This window comes from Salmo salar, chromosome ssa07, assembly GCF_905237065.1.
Source record: "Salmo salar chromosome ssa07, Ssal_v3.1, whole genome shotgun sequence".
NCBI lineage: Eukaryota > Metazoa > Chordata > Actinopteri > Salmoniformes > Salmonidae > Salmo > Salmo salar.
Window position 1 is genome coordinate 23,898,917 of NC_059448.1, and position 17,455 is coordinate 23,916,371.

The following is a 17,455-nucleotide window of genomic DNA, read 5'->3' on the forward strand; positions in this document are numbered from 1 at the left end:
GTCTATGTTTTGTATCTCTGTTCTTTCTGGTTTGTGGTATTTCTATGTGTAGGTTTATGGGGGGTTGGGCTCTCAATTGGAGGCAGGTGCTTTCTCGTTGCCTCTGATTGAGAGTCCTATATATGGGTAATTGTTTGGTGTAGTTGTGTGGGAGATTGTTTCTTGTTTTGCATGTGTGAGCCTGACAAGACTGTTTTGTTGTTCGTGAGTTCTTCGTTTTTGTTATTTTGGTGTTCTCTTTATTTTAAAAATAAATACAAGATGAGCATCCACATTCCTGCTGCGTTTTGGTCCTCTATCCCCGACGACAACCGTTACAGTTGTCAATTCTTGAAGGACTACTTCTAAATTCTTGAAATGTAACTACTTGGGCTACTGAAAAGTACATACTCATTCTGGTTAGGAACTTCGCATACAGAAAACATGACTATGCTCACCAGTGTTATTTCATTTTCAATGCTTTTGAAAAACAAAATCCATCTGAAGATAATGCTTTTGGCAGATTAATCTTCCATAAAGCATTGTAATGACAATACCTTTCCCTCATAGTTTCCTATAACCATATGGCTACAATATGCTCCAATCCTGCCTTTCTAGTTAACTTTTCCTAGCCACCGTGTTTCTACATCTGCATGGCTTGCTGTTTGGGGTTTTAGCCTGGGTTTCTCTATAAGCACTTTGTGACATCTGCTGATGTAAAAAGGGCTTGAAAAATACATTTTGATTTGACAAAGGCAGCTGACACATTGTGTAGAGCAACAGACGGGCTACAGTTAGTCCTCTTTAATCATTGAACCGTTTTTTGACCACCAACCTGCCGTTGGCTGGATGTCCTTTGGGTGGTGGACCATTCTTGACACACATGGGAAACTGTTCAGCGTGAAAAACCCAGCAGTTTTTTTTTTTTTAAGTCTTGGTTCCAATAGTTTCCATTTTTTGTCAATTAGATATCCTCTCTGCAAGGTTTTTTTACATCTTCCCTATCATATGAACATCCGTTTCTGATTTCTTGATTTTAAAAGTTAAGTTGCATTTATTTGTAAATCTCTACATTGGCCAATTCAGAATTGCTTTTAAATGCTGTCATGGAAATAGATGTATTTGCTATTACCAAATCATTCACGATTTCTATGCCTTTAGTTTTCCATGTGGACCATTTCATTGGTGAATTCTGAAAAGCTATCCAAGGATTGTTCCATAGGGTTGTGTTTTTAAGGAGTGATATTGGTTCTTGTAGAATCATTTTCATGTTCTTCCATGTTATAGTGTTCTTAACTATGACATTTTTGATGTTGTTAGCTTTATCCTTTGAAAATAGACACATGAAAAGATTCTGGGGATGAGCAAACTATTGGAACCGAGACAAAAAAATGACTAATATTGGCACAAGATGGAGGGAATGTTGGAACATACAGTGCATTCGGAAAGTATTCAGATCGCTTGACTTTTTCAACTTGTTGTTACTTTACAGCCTTATTCTAAAATGTGTTGTTTTTTATTGTGGGGGTGTGAGTATGTGGGTCTGGGCAGGTGTGATGTAGTTGTTTGTATTGTTAAAGGAAATTATAGAAAAAAATAACTGCAGCGTTGTAGTTCTTGACACACTCAAACCAGTGTAGCTGGCACCTTCTACCATACCCTGTTCAATGGCACTTAAATCTTTTGTCTTGCCCATGCACCCTCTGAATGGCACACATACTGAATCCATGTCTCAATTGTCTTAAATCCTTCTTTAACCTATCTCCTCCCCTTCATCTACACTGATTGAAGTGGATTTAACAGGTGACATCAATAAGGGATCATAGCGTTCACCTGGTCAGTTTGTCATGAAATGTTTTATACACTGTGTATGAATTACTCCACTGACATACCATGACTTTGCAATCTATCTGCTTCAAGGTTAGGTCTAAATCATTTATCGTTCATGACACGTGATAAGGAAGTCCAAGATAGAAAAACACATCTTACTGGAAATCATTTGAGCACCTGAGAGAAAAAAAAGAGGTGAAAGCATTTGTCTCCTCCTTCTCTGACGAACATTGAAAACCAGTGACACCCACTGGCATTCATTTAGACAGATACACTTCAGCAGCAGCTCACACTTACATTCCGCACCATGGGGAAGATCTACCAGGTCACAGTGAATGGCTTCAGGGGGGAGAAAATGGTCATCGACGTGGCCAATACAGAAGAACAAATGAACAGTACGACAGTACTGCAACTGAAAAAGAAAATAGCTGAGAAACTACCAGGCAACCTAGGTAAGAAGTCATAACTTTTACGTATAAACTTACTGTATACACTGTTCAATCCAATGGAGGAAGGGGAGGACCATCCTCAGTAAATTTCATAAAAGTTATCCTTTTTAGATAAAACTATACTAAATATACTCAGGTCACCAAATCATTCATTAAAACACTGTTGTGCACTGTATGTCTACAGTAGCTGCAACAGCACTCTGTAGGGCAGCACCATGGTGTAGCCGGAGGACAGCTAGCTTCCGTCCTCCTCTGGGTACATTGACTTCAATACAAAACCTAGGAGGCTCATGGTTCTCACCCCCTTTCATAGACTTTAACAGTAAATACGACAACTTCTGGAGGACATCCTCCAACCTATCGGAGCTCTTGCAGCATTAACTGACATTATGTCCACCCAATCAAAGGGTCAGATAATTAATCTAGTACTGAAAGTATAAGCTACAGCTAGGGCTGGGCAATATGGCCAAAATATAATATCATGGTATTTTTTAAGAATTTGACAATATGACTGTATTTTATGGTATTTTATGTAATTGAATAACAAAAATGTCAACATTTGCTTCATGAGTAGTGTGTGACCCTATGGTGGCAACACATACATTCTAAGTGATTTGAATTGGTCTGGGCAATATGTCCAAAATATCACATCACAGTATTTTTCATATTTTTTACGTGTTTTACAATATTTAATGTTTTTGAATAATACAAATTCTAAATGTGCTTTGAGTAGTGCATCACCATTTTAAGGGATTTTAATGGGTATTTCTCCATTCTGATTGTTTTATACTGTTCAATTCAACTTCAACCAAAAATAATTTTCAGGAATTTCTTCATTTCCTGCACTCATTTGAGATCATTTCCATATGGGCAAACAATCTAGGCCTTACTTTTAACCAAATGTTGCAATTAAGATTTGACTTGTGTTTTAGAGCAAAACACTTGGGTAAAATGTTGGAATCATGGAAATAGAATGATTATTCAAATGATATAGTTAGAATATAATAGTGGGCACTTTGAATACAGTGTTTGACATGACAACAAATAAAAATGCCAGGAAGGAGTTATTGTGACAGGGTCAGAACCAAAGTGTTGACAAGTGTTTCATATGGGCAGTGGTGGAAAAAGTGCCCAATTGTCATACTTGAGTAAAAGTAAAGATACCTTTAATAGAAAGTTACTCAAGTAAAATTGGAAGTCACCTAGTAAAATACTACTTGAGTAAAAGTATTTGGTTTTAAATATACTTAAGTATCAAATGTAAATGTAATTGCTAAAATATAGTTAAGTAACAAAAGTTAATATAAGGAATCATTTCTAATTCCGTATATTAAGCCAACCAGACGGCAGGATTTTCTTGTTTTATTTCATTTACGTATAGCCATGGGCACACTCCAAAACTCAGACGTAATTTACAAACAAAGCATTTGTGTTTAGTGAGTCCGCCAGATCAGATGCATTAGGGATGACCAGGGATTTTCTCTTTAAGTGTGTGAATTGGACACATTTTTTTCCTGTCCTGCTAAGCATTCAAAATGTAACGAGTACTTTTGGGTGTCAGGGAAAATGTATGGAGTAGAGTGCATTATTTTCTTTAGGAATGTAGTGGAGTAAAATAACTTTACACCACTGCATAGGGGACCCTATAATTTTTGTCTACATTGAATGTTTTCTCTTAGCTACTTCATGTAGCTGACATACATTGTCAAGAAAAAGTATGTGAACCCTTTGGAATTACCTGGATTTCTGCATAAATTAGTCATCAAATTTGATCTGATCTTCATCTAAGTCACAACAATAGACAAACATAGTGTGGTTCAACTAATAACACACAAATTATTGTATTTTTGTAGTCTATATTGATACATAATTTAAACATTCACAGTGTAGGTTGGAAAAAGTACGTGAACCCCTAGGCTAATGACTTCTCCAAAAGCTAATTGGTCAGAAACCAGCTAACCTGGAGTCCAATCAATGAGACAAGATTGGAGATTTTGGTTAGAGCTGCCTTGCCCTATGAAAAACACTCACAAAATTTGAGTTTGCTACTCACAAGAAGCATTGCCTAATGTGAACCATGCCTCGAACAAAAGAGATCACAGAAGACCTAAGATTAAGAATTGTTGACTTGCATAAAGCTGGAAAGGGTTACAAAAGTATCTCTAAAAGCCTTCATGTTCATCAGTCCACTGTAAGACAAATTGTCTATAAATGGAGAAAGTTAAGCACTGTTGCTACTCTCCCTAGGAGTGGCCGTCCTGCAAAGATGACTGCAGGAGCACAGTGCAGAATGCTCAATGAGGTTAAGAAGAATCCTTGAGTGTCAGCTAACGACGTACAGAAATCTCTGGAACATGCTAACATCTCTGTTGACGAGTCTATGATACGTAAAACACTAAACTAGAATGGTGTTCATGGGAGGACACCATGGAAGAAAACACTGCTGTCCAAAAAAACCCATTGCTGCACGTCTGAAGTTCGCAAAAGCACCTGGATGTTCCACAGCGCTTCTGGCAAAATATTCTGTGGACAGATTCATTCTTAGGGATAGGCATCCCGCTTCCGGTAAAGCTGGAGGGCACGCAATTCAAATAAATAATCATAAAAATTATGGATATTAAACATTTAGGTACATATAAGTGTCTTATATCGGCTGAAAGCTTAAATTCTTGTTAATCTAACTGCATTGTCTGATTTACAGTAGCTATTACAGCGAAAACATGCCATGGGATTGTTTGAGGACAGCGCCCCACATCAAAATATTTTCCCACCGGCACAGGTTTCATACATTCACAAATAACGTTTAAATATTCACTTACTTTTTGAAAATCGTCATCTGATTTGTCATCCAAAGGGTCCCAGCTATAATATGTAGTGTTGTTTTGTTAGATAAAATCCTTCTTTATATTCCAAAAAGTCAGTTTACTTGGTGCCATTGATTTCAGAAATCCACTCGTTCAATATGCAGAGAAAGGAATCCGAAAATCTACCCCTAAACTTTGTTTCAACAAGTCAAAATACGTTTCTATTTACTCCGCAGATACCCTAAAATGTAATCAACTATAATATTTCTTACGGAAAGAAGTATGTTCAGTAGGAAACTGATTCGCGCAAACACGAATTTCCAAGACTGTGTCCCTGTACTAAAACTGATATATTTTATTCTGAAACCTTGAACATAGACTACTGTCACCCTGTGTAAGCCATAGGAATTGCATCCAGGGACCTTTTACTTGCCTTTCTAAGAGGATGGTCCCTCTCAACAAAATAACATTCCGGTTGGTTTTTCTTTGGATTTTCTCCTACCATATCTAGTGTGTTATATTCTCCTACATTATTTTAACATTTCTACAAACTTCAAAGTGTTTTCTTTCCAAAGGTACTAATTATATGCATATCCTGGCTTCAGGGCCTGAGCAACAGGCAGTTTACTTTGGGCACGTCATTCAGGCGGAAATTGAGAAAAAAGGCCTAGCCCTAATTAATTAAACTAAAGTTTACTTGTTGGAAGGAACACAGAACACTATGTGTGGAGAGAAAAGGCACAGCACACCAACATCAAAACCTCATCCCAACTGTAAAGTATGGTGGAGGGAGCATCATGTTTTGGGGCTGCTTTGCTGCCTCAGGACCTGGATAGCTTGCTATCATTGACGGAAAATGAATTCCCAAATTTATCAAGACATTTTGCAGGGGAATGTAATGCCAATTGTCCGCCAATTGAAGCTCAACAGAAGTTGGGTGATGCAAGAGGACAACGACCCAGAACACAGAAGTAAATCAACAACAGAATGGCTTCAACATAAGAAAATACGCCTTTTGGAGTGGCCCAGTCAGAGTCCTCACCTTAATCCGATTGAGATGCTGTGGCATGACCTCGAGAGAGAGGTTCACACCAGACATCCCATGAATATTGCTGAACTGAAACAGTTTTGTAAAGAGGAATGGTCCAAAATTCCTCCTGACTGTTGTGTAGGTCTGATCCGCAACTACAGAAAACATTTGGTTGAGGTTATTGCTGCCAAAGGAGGGTCAACCAGATATTTAATCCAAGGTTTCACATACTTTTTCCACCCTGCATTGTGAATGTTTACACAGTGTGTTCAATAAAGACATGAAAACATATAATGGTTTGTGTGTTATTAGTTTAAGCACACTGTGTTTGTCTATTGTTGTGACTTAGATGAAGATCAGATTACATTTTAGGACCAATTTATGCGGAAATCAAGGTAATTCCAAAGGGTTCACATGTTTTTTTCTTGCCACTGTATTCTTGCTTTGTGTATTCCTCTTTGATTTAGAAGATACTGTTGCACAAAAAAACATGCAGATGTACAGTACCAGACAAAAGTTTGGACACACCTACTCATTCAAGAGTTTTTCTTTATTTTTACTTTTTTCTACATTGTAGAATAATAGTGAAGACATCAAAACTATGAAATAACATATGGAATCATGTAGTAACCAAAAGTGTTAAACAAATCTAAATATATTTAAGATTCTTCAAAGTAGCCACTCTGCCTTGATGACAGCTTTGCACACTCTTGGCATTCTCTCAACCAGCTTCACCTGGAATGCTTTCCAAAAGTCTTGAAGGAGTTCCCACATATGCTGAGCACTTGTTGGCTGCTTTTCCTTCATTCTGCGGTCCAACTCATCTCAAACCATCTCAATTGGGTTAAGGTCGGGTGATTGTGGAGGCCAGGTCATCTTATGCAGCACTCCATCACTCTCCTTCTTGGTCAAATAGCCCTTGCACAGCCTGAAGGTCTGTTTGGTCATTGTCCTTTTGCAAAACAAATGATAGTCCCACTAAGCGCAAACCAGATGGGATGGTGTTTTCACTGCAGAGTGCTGTGGTAGCCATGCTGGTTAAGTGTGACTTCAATTCTAAATAAATCAGTGTCACCAGCAAAGCACCCCCACACCATCACACCACCTCCTCCATGCTTCACAGTGGGAACCACACATGCGGAGATCATCCGTTCACCTATTCTGCGTCTCACAAATACACGGTGGTTGGAAACAAAAATCTCAAATTTGGACTCATCAGACCAAAGGACAGATTTCCACCTTTCTAATGTCCATTGCTCATGTTTCTTGGCCCAAGCAAGTCTCTTCTTCTTATTGGTATCCTTTAGTAGTGGTTTCTTTGGAGCAATTTGACCATGAAGGCCTGATTCAAGCAGTCTCCTCTGAACAGTTGATGTTGAGATGTGTCTGTTACTTGAACTCTGTGAAGCATTTATTTGGGCTGCAATTTCTGAGGCTGGTAACTCGAACTTATCCTCTGCAGCAGAGGTAACTCTGAGTCTTCCTTTCCTGTGGCGGTCCTCATGAGAGCCAGTTTTATCATAGCGCTTGATGGTTTTTGCGACAGCACTTGAAGAAACTTTCAAAGGTCTTAAAATGTTCTGTATTGACTGACCTTCATGTCTTAAAGTAATGATGGACTGCCATTTCGCTTTGCTTATTTGAGCTGTTCTTGCCATAATATGGACTTGGTCTTTTACCAAATAGGGCTATCTTCTGTACACCACCCCTACCTTGTCAGAACACAACTGATTCGCTCAAACACATTAAGAAGGAAAGAAATTCCATAAATTAACATTTAACAAGGCACACCTGTTAATTGAAATACATTCCAGGTGACTACTTTAAGAAGCTGGTTGAGAGAATGCCAAGAGTGTGCAAAGCTGTCATCAAGGCAAAGGTTGGCTACTTTGAAGAATCTCACATTTAAAATATATTTTGGTTAACACTTTTTTGGTTACTACATGATTCCATATGTGTTATTACATAGTTTTGATGTCTTCACTATTATTCTACAATGTAGAAAATAGTACAAATAAAGAAAAACCCTTGAATGAGTAGGTGTGTCCAAAATGTTCACTGGTTTTGTAGGTCTACACCATCACTGGTATTTATTTATTTATTTATTCTCACTGGTATTATCAGGCTGTATAGCTAGTTATGTTTGCTCTGATGCGGTACATTTATTAGCTAGCTAGCGATTAGCATTAGCGAGTAACAAGATTCAGGCTCAACTTACTAAGACAAACTAGCTGTTTGTGATGTAAGAAACACAAACTAATTGTGTAATTATAGAACACTAGTGGATTTATATTAAGAAGCAAAGTGAAAACAGCATCATTGTCATCAACATTGTTGCATATGCTGCATTGATCATGCAGAGACTGAACGCAAGAGTCTCATACTGAAGGAACAACAAATGCGCTCCTTGAGTGACGGGCATGGCTATGTCTATGTGGAAAGCGGCATGGGGAGGAAGAGAGCGGAGAGAGATGACTCAAGTAGTGAATTAAATGATAAAAATTGACGTTACACACAGTGTGTTAGGTTTAACAAACCAAACATTCAAATACCGTTATAGAATGTAAAGAAAAAAACTAAACCGGTCCGTGCATCAACACCGGTATATCGTAAAATAAGGTATAAATCAAATCAAATCAAATGTATTTATATAGCCCTTCTTACATCAGCTGATATCTCAAAGTGCTGTACAGAAACCCAGCCTAAAACCCCAAATAGCAAGCAATGCAGGTGTAGAAGCACGGTGGCTAGGAAAAACTCCCTAGAAAGGCCAAAACCTAGGAAGAAACCTAGAGAGGAACCAGGTTATGAGGGGTGGCCAGTCCTCTTCTGGCTGTGCCTGGTGGAGATTATAACAGAACATGGCCAAGATTTTCATCATTGTGTCAAGAGATATAGTACTAAAACACTTGAGTGTCTCCCTTGATCCTAGGTCCTGGCAGAGTTGTGCAGACTCAGGACAGCTGAGCATTGGAGGAATACGCAGATTTAAAGAGGAGTCCGTAATTTGCTTTCTAATGATCATGATCTTTTCCTCAAAGAATTTATTACTGCTGAAGTGAAAGCCATCCTCTCTTGGGGAATGCTGATTTTTAGTTAACTTTGCGACAGTATCAAAAAAATATTTTGGATTGTTCTTATTTTCCTCAATTAAGTTGGAACAATAGGATGATCGAGCAGCAGTGAGGGCTCTTTGATACTGCACGGTACTGTCTTTCCAAGCTAGTCGGAAGACTTCCAGTTTGGTGTGGCGCCATTTCCGTTCCAATTTTCTGGAAGCTTGCTTCAGAGCTCAGGTATTTTCTGTATACCAGGGAGCTAGTTTCTTATGACAAATGTTTTTAGTTTTTAGGGGTGCGACTGCGTCTAGGGTATTGCGCAAGGTTAAATTGAGTTCCTCGGTTAGGTGGTTAACAGATTTTTGTTCTCTGACGTCCTTGGGTAGGCAGAGGGAGTCTGGAAGGGCATCAAGAAATCTTTGGGTTGTCTGAGAATTTATAGCACGACTTTTGATGATCCTTGGTTGGGGTCTGAGCAGATTATTTGTTGCGATTGCAAACGTAATAAAATGGTGGTCCGACAGTCCAGGATTATGAGGAAAAACATTAAGATCCACAACATTTATTCCATGGGACAAAACTAGGTCAAGAGAATGACTGTGGCAGTGAGTAGGTCTGGAGACATGTTGGACAAAACCCACTGAGTCAGTGATGGCTCCGAAAGCCTTTTGGAGTGGGTCTGTGGACTTTTCCATGTGAATATTAAAGTGACCAAAAATTTGAATATTATCTGCTATGACTACAAGGTCCGATAGGAATTCAGGGAACTCAGTGAGGAATGCTGTATATGGCCCAGGAGGCCTGTAAACAGTAGCTATAAAAAGTGATTGAGTAGGCTGCATAGGTTTCATGACTAGAAGCTCAAAAGACAAAAACGTCAGGTTTTTTTGCAAATTGAAATTTGCTATCGTAAATGTTAGCAACACCCCCACCTTTGCGGGATGCGCGGGGGAGATGGTCACTAGTGTATCCAGGAGGTGAGGCCTCATTTAACACAGTAAATTCATCAGGCTTAAGCCATGTTTCAGTCAGGCCAATCACATCAAGATTATGATCAGTGATTTGTTCATTGACTATAACTGCCTTGGAAGTGAGGGATTTAACATTAAGTAGCCCTATTTTGAGATGTGAGGTATCACAATCTCTTTCAATAATGGCAGGAATGGAGGAAGTCTTTATTCTAGTGAGATTGCTAAGACGAACACCGCCATGTTTAGTTTTGCCCAACCTAAGTCGAGGCACAGACACGGTCTCAATGGGGATAGCTGAGCTGACTACACTGACTGTGCTCGTGGCAGACTCCACTAAGCTGGCAGGCTGGCTAACAGCCTGCTGCCTGGCCTGCACCCTATCTCATTGTGAAGCTAGGGGAGTTAGAGCCCTGTCTATGTTCGTAGATAAGATGAGAGCACCCCTCCAGCTAGGATGGAGTCCGTCACTCCTCAACAGGACAGGCTTGGTCCTGTTTGTGGGGGAGTCCCAGAAAGAGGGCCAATTATCTACAAATTCTATCTTTTGGGAGGGGCAGAAAACAGTTTTCAACCAGCGATTGAGTTGTGAGACTCTGCTATAGAGCTCATCACTCCCCCCTAACTGCGAGGGGGCCAGAGACAATTACTCGATGCCAACACATCTTTCTAGCTGATTTACACACTGAAGCTATGTTGCGCTTGGTGACCTCTGTCTGTTTCATCCTAACATCGTTGGTGCCGACGTGGATAACAATATCCCTATACTCTCCACACTCGTTAGTTTTAGCTTTAGCCAGCACCATCTTCAGATTAGCCTTAACGTCGGTAGCCCTGCCCCCTGGTAAACAGTGTATGATCGCTGGATGATTCGTTTTAAGTCTAATACTGCGGGTAATGGAGTTGCCAATGACTAGGGTTTTCAATTTGTCAGAGCTAATGGTGGGAGGCTTCGGCGTCTCAGATCCCGTAACGGGAGGAGTAGAGATCAGAGAAGGCTCGGCCTCTGACTCCGACTCGCTGCTTAATGGGGAGAACCGGTTGAAAGTTTCTGTCGGCTGAATGAGCGACACCGGTTGCATTCCTTCAGCATTTCCCTCCAGAAGCCATGAGAAAGTTGTCCGGCTGCGGGGGACCGTGCGAGGGGATTTATACTACTATCTGTACTTACTGGTGGCACAGACGCTGTTTCATCCTTTCCTACACTGAAATTACCCTTGCCTAACGATTGCGTCTGAAGCTGGGCTTGCAGCACAGCTATCCTCGCCGTAAGGCGATCGTTCTCCTGTATATTATGAGTACAGCGACTGCAATTAGAAGGCATCATGTTAATGTTACTACTTAGCTTCGGCTGGTGGAGGTCCTGACGAACCACGTCCAGATAAAGCATCCGGAGTGAAATAGTTGAATGAAAAAAAAAGTTGAGTGAGGGATTTTTTTTTAAATATAAATGGTAATTAAAAAGTAAAAAACAAAGTTGTCAGGTAGCAAAGTAAGGTTAGCAACAAAACGCAAAAAAAAGTTGAGTGAGGGAAAAACTAAAAATATAAACGGTAATTAAAAGTAAAAACCGTAAAGTTGTCAGGTAGCAGAGTAAGGTTAGCAACAAAACGCACAGCAGCACGTAAAGAAGTCTGAAACCAGAAATAGTCTGTGTCTGGTATACTGCACAGCCCTAGCTACAGCTAGCTAGCACTGCATACAATGTAGTGAGTAGTTGACTGACTCAGAGACAATAATTGAACAGTTTTGAACAAATCAATTTCTTCCAAAGTTAAGAGATTTCATTTGAAAAAAAAATGTATACTTAGCAAATGCAGCTACTTAGTTTAGCCTACTCAAACACCCTGCTCAAACAGAGGGATGCTATGTTAGCTAGCTGGCTATGACTATCCATCACAACACTGGAACTCTTCTAAGTCATGGTAAACTTTTGGTTTTACAAATCTATTGTCACCAGGCCCGCCAGTATAAGTGCTAAACTGCTTACTGACTGTACACTGTGACGTTACTGCATGATAGTAGTGGGTTTACTAACGCATTAGTTTTATTATCTATGTTGACTATGACATTACTTTAGCTGATATGGTGACAACGATGTAGGCTGTGTGTAGCGGTTATGATATGATTTGGTTTGGAAAGATTTTTTCGCCTGGTGACATGCAGTGGCTTGCGAAAGTATTCATCCCCCTGGCATTTTTCCTATTTTGTTTCCTTACAACCTGAAATGAAAATTGAGGGGGGTTTGTATCATTTGATTTACACAGGATGCCTACCACTTTGAAGATGCAATTTTTTATATATATTGTGAAACAAACAAGAAATAAGACAAAAAAACTGAAAACTTGAGCGTGCATAACTATTCATGGTGATCTCGGGGTGATGAGAGGTGTTGGGTTTGCGCCAGATGTAGCGTTTTCCTTGATGGCCAAAAAGCTCAATTTTAGTCTCATCTGACCAGAGTACCTTCTTACATATCTTTGGGGAGTCTCCCACCTGCCTTTTGGCGATCACCAAACATGTTTGCATATTTTTTCTGACCACTCTTCCGTAAAGCCCAGCTCTGTGGAGTGTACGGCTTAAAGTGGTCCTATGGACAGATACTCCAATCTCCGCTGTGGAGCTTTTCAGCTCCTTCAGGGTTATCTTTGGTCTCTTTGTTGCCTCTCTGATCAATGCCCTCCTTGCCTGGTCTATGAGTTTTGGTGGGCGGCCCTCTCTTGACAGGTTTGTTGTGGTGCCGTATTCTTTCCATTTTTTAATAATGTATTTAATGGTGCTCCCTGGGATGTTCAAAGTTTAAGATATGTTTTTATAAACCAACCCTGATCTGTACTTCTCCACAACTTTGTCCCTGACCTGTTTGGAGAGCTCCTTGGTCTTCATGGTGCCACTTGCTTGGTGGTGCCCTTGACTTAGTGGCGTTGCAGACTCTGGGGCCTTTCAGAACAGGTGTATATATACTGAGATCATGTGGCACTTAGATTGCACACAGGTGGACTTTATTTAACTAATTATGTGACTTCTGAAGGTAATTGGTTGCACCAGATCTTATTTAGGGGCTTCATAGCAAACGGGGTGAATACATATGCACACACCACTTTTCAGTTTTTGTATTTTTTTGAATTTTTTGAAAATATATATTTTTTTCATTTCACTTCACCAATTTGGACTATTAGGAAAAACGCCAAGGGGGGTGAATACTTTTGCAAGGCACTATACATCTGATGTGTTGTGCATTGAAGTCCACAAGCGACGGGAAAAGGTGAAAGGAGGAGAGCGCATAGATGCGAGAAGGAATAGAACGTGGCTGCTATGAAAGTGAACTGTGTTTACCCTGATCAGGGGTGTATTTATTCCGCCGAATCTGTTGAAAAACGTTTCTTAAATGGAACAAAATGGGGATATACATAACTGAATTTGTCCGTTTGCAACTGTTGGACTAATGATTACACTCTAGATCAGCTAGATGCAGGCAAGCGTGTGCAATACGGTATTGAATGTGTCACTGTCTGTCACCTCAAATTTTTCTCTCGACCTGTGTGCACCTACCTACGTTGTAAACTTTAATTCATAGGCTAGGTTGTAGCAACCTCATGATGGGTATAGGGAAAATTTGAGTGTCATGTATTAGCCTAAACTATTGCTGTTACATTGAACTGAGTGAATGGAATATGAACGACAGTCATCCAATATGCTGTAATATAAATAAGGCCATGCCCATCCCCCAAAAAATCTGCCTCCCTCATCTTAAACGACACCGACCGCCACTGGTTCTATCAGTGTGTAAGACATTAAAGGAATGTCATGTTTGTACAGCAAAAAAGTAAACTACAACTGCATTGACTGTGAACTACTACAAATGACGGCACAAAATAATAGTAACAATCTACTGTATGTTATAGTGATAGTAATCGTAATGTTATTGCACACCTTTTGAAATACTTTGATATTGTACCTGATTTTAATGAGATCTCTTCCCTGACCTCTGACTTCTTTATGAAGGGGGCGATCCAGAGACCATGAGGTTGATCTTCACAGATAAGCATCTGGAGGACCCATGCCTGCTCTCCTCTTATGGGATCCAGAGCCAGTCTGTCATTCAGATTGTGTTGAGGGTGCCTGGGGGATGGAAGGAATGAAGAATGGGCAGAAGAGAGAATCTCCACTACTTTACTTCCTGTATTTACGATGTATTTTTATTTAACAGATGCACTGTATTCACCATTGTATTGTAAACAGATGTACTATAATCTCACTGTCAAAGCACAAACTGGAACAGCTGTTGATAAACATATCTCTCAAAGATAAAGTAAAGCCTATTCCAGTCATTTTCAACTCATTTATCACATGATTTAGGCACATCTCACCTCTGACATGGCACAAGAGGAGGTGGGTGGGCTTTCCTGGTTTTTGTTGTTGTTTTTTTACCCGGAAGCCAGCCGCACCAATGTGTTGGAGGAAACACCGTTCAACTGGCATTTGAGGTCAGACTGCAGGCCTGCCACAAGAAGTCACTAGAGTGCAATGAGCCAAGTAAAGCCCCTCTGGCCAAACCCTCCCCTAACCTGTATTACGCTGGATCAATTGTGCGCCGTCCTATGGGACTCCCGACCACTGCCGGTTGTGGCACTGTCCGGGATATGAACCCGGGACCATAGTAACACCTCTAGTGCCTTAAACCGCTGCACCACTTGGGAGCCGCCAAAGCTTTCCTGTTTTGTTCTCTATTGTTCCTCAAGCAAGGGGAAAGGACGATGATGTCAGAGGACACTGTCAGACCAACTACATATATGGCCTACTCCATGAAGTTTGCACTTGTGTCTAAAAAAAATATTTTGCTCAATACATTACTGTATTTATAAGTGGTATATTGTTTTTCAACAGGAAAAGTTCCAAAATTGTTGTAGTGCTTCTTTAAAAACAACTTAAAAACAACAACAATGTATATTTAGTTTATTCTCTTTTCACCTGTCCCAACACAATTAGAGTTTAGACGAACATAGATCTTATGAACATTTACCACTCAAACAACTAAATATACATGGTTTAAACGTTCAGAGCCATAAGACTCAGTTTCCATCAGCAGTCATTCTAATCACATTTGGTCAAGTGCAACTGCAGGACACTGGGGGCCTTAGGGGCAGCATGCACCCTGACTCTGGAGAAGCAGTACCTCCTGTAGGTGACCGTCAGGGAAGCCAGGAGACAGACAGCAGATGTGACCCCCAGGACTGCAGCCACAGTGGGGTCGGTACTGACCCCCAGTACTGGAGGGGTCAGTAAGTTCAGGCTCGGGTCAGGGGTTGAGTTCTGATGTCATGGAATTACTGAGCAAGAGAAATGTAAATAGGGACTTAGCAATTCATGCACAATGTGTTGCACTTAAGGGAGTGTGGTGGCTCATTTCTGCATTACCAAAGGAGGAGAGTTACAAACTTCACACACAAGTCAGTTATACTTAAAACTACATCTTTAATTATTAAGATGCTTTTGCAAAAGCACTTGACCTTCAGTGATGCCATTGAAAAGTGATTACACAAAAGTACAAAGATCTTTTATACCCAAGACCCACCCCTCTCAACGTACATGACGAACAACAGATCTTAGGAACACTTCACAAAGGTTAAGTTCTGTATGAAAGATATCTATAAAACATAGCAGACAGCAACTGCTGTATCAACAGTGTTCATTGTATAGACCAGTATCTGGTCCTCCTACTCCAAACTGGAACCGTCTCTCCCTGGTACGGTATAGAACAGAACCATTAGCTCATCCAATGGCATAAATCAATTGACAACTCTAGATACTCCCATCTCAAGTAAACCCCCTCTTGACTCCACTCCTGGACAAGCTCACTGAGGTGAGTGAGCCTCCAGGTCATACACTATCCCAGGATAAGTGCAAGATCTAAGAGAGGACATACAATGGTCCCTGACACTGCCATAAACCTCCCCACAACATAAAAAAGGAGGGAGTGACTTGCGCACAGACATTGTGGAGACAAGTAATTGGTTCCCCATTAATCACGCCATCGCTTCACATGGTTTAAGAATAGGTAAAGACACATTCACATATGAAGACAATGTTTCATTCTGACTTCTCCCCTCTCTGGGCCCCAAGTGACTGAGCCCTAGCTAAGGGAAAAGTACAACTGTCAACACCAGAGTCCAAAGGGCACGCCATCCTAATGACAAGTATCTCATAAGCATATTATACAAATAAACATCTTAATTATCTATGTTACCTAACTAATTCTGATTCATCCGCCACAGGAGCCACACCTGAAAATCCTGTTAATCACCTGCATACAGTAAATCTGAATACCAACTACTGAGAAGTGCTTAGATCAAAACACTTAAAAAAAGGAATAGATTTCCTAAGTCTGAATCGGGCTTATGTACCTATTATTTGTGAAGATATGGCCATGTGACTCTTGACTCCTGTCCAATATTGCCCCATGCATCTGGTTGGCAGCCATATTGTAAATAGCCATCAGGGCCAAATCTGCAAAGGCACTATAGCCAAAAGTAGTTGTTTAGAAAGGCCCTAGCTGTGTGTGAAATTTTGTGGCTTTATCATGAAGCCCACAATTTTTGGGCTTAGCCGCTTGACTATACTTAGGTTAAGCAGCTGAAAAGTACACACTCATTCTGGTTAGGAACTTTGCATTCAGAAAACATGACTCTGTGCCAACCAGTGTTATTTTATTCTCAATGCTTTTGATAAACATAGAGGTCATCTTTAGATCATTTTCTTTATTGCTTTTGTCAGCTTTATGTTCCATAAAGCATTGAAATGAGCATTGTCTTTTCTCATAGCGTCCTATAACTCCATGGCTATGCTCCAATTATTTTGCAGGATGGAAATGCAGATGGACCGGTAAAATGACTTGGGAGCTCAGGGGAATACCAGTGAGTATCACTGACTATGGTGACAAGTCAAATAATTAGCAATCAAATCAAATGTTATTTGTCACATATGCTGAATACAACACCTTACAGTGAAATGCTTACAAGCTTTTAACCAACAATGCAGTTCTAAGAATAAATAAAAGTAAAAGATAATTGAAGAGCAGCAGTAAAATAACAGTAACGAGGCTATATACAGGGGGTAATAGATAATAACAGAGAGTAGCAGCAGTGTAAAAAGTGGGGGGGGGGCAATGCAAATAGTCCAGGTAGCCATTTTATTAGATGTTCTTGGAGGTAGAAGCTGTTTAGAAGCCTCTTGGACCTAGACCTGGCACTCCGGTACTGCTTGCCGTGCGGAAGAAGAGAGAACAGTCTATGACTAGGGTGGCTGGAGTATTTAACCATTTTTAGGGCCTTCCTCT

At 40.3% G+C, this 17,455-nt stretch overlaps 1 protein-coding gene and 1 pseudogene across 1 annotated transcript; both read left to right on the forward strand.

The window, feature by feature from the left end:
- LOC106608842 (uncharacterized) overlaps positions 1–17,455 on the forward strand; it is a 70,762-nt pseudogene that overhangs the window by 48,903 nt on the left and 4,404 nt on the right.
- Positions 1,987–14,431, forward strand: LOC123724069 (uncharacterized). Its single transcript, XM_074112246.1, has 2 exons — positions 1,987–2,261; positions 14,125–14,431. The coding sequence occupies exons 1-2, from the start codon at positions 2,117–2,119 to the stop codon at positions 14,259–14,261; spliced, it is 282 nt and encodes a 93-aa protein (XP_073968347.1). The 5' UTR covers positions 1,987–2,116; the 3' UTR covers positions 14,262–14,431.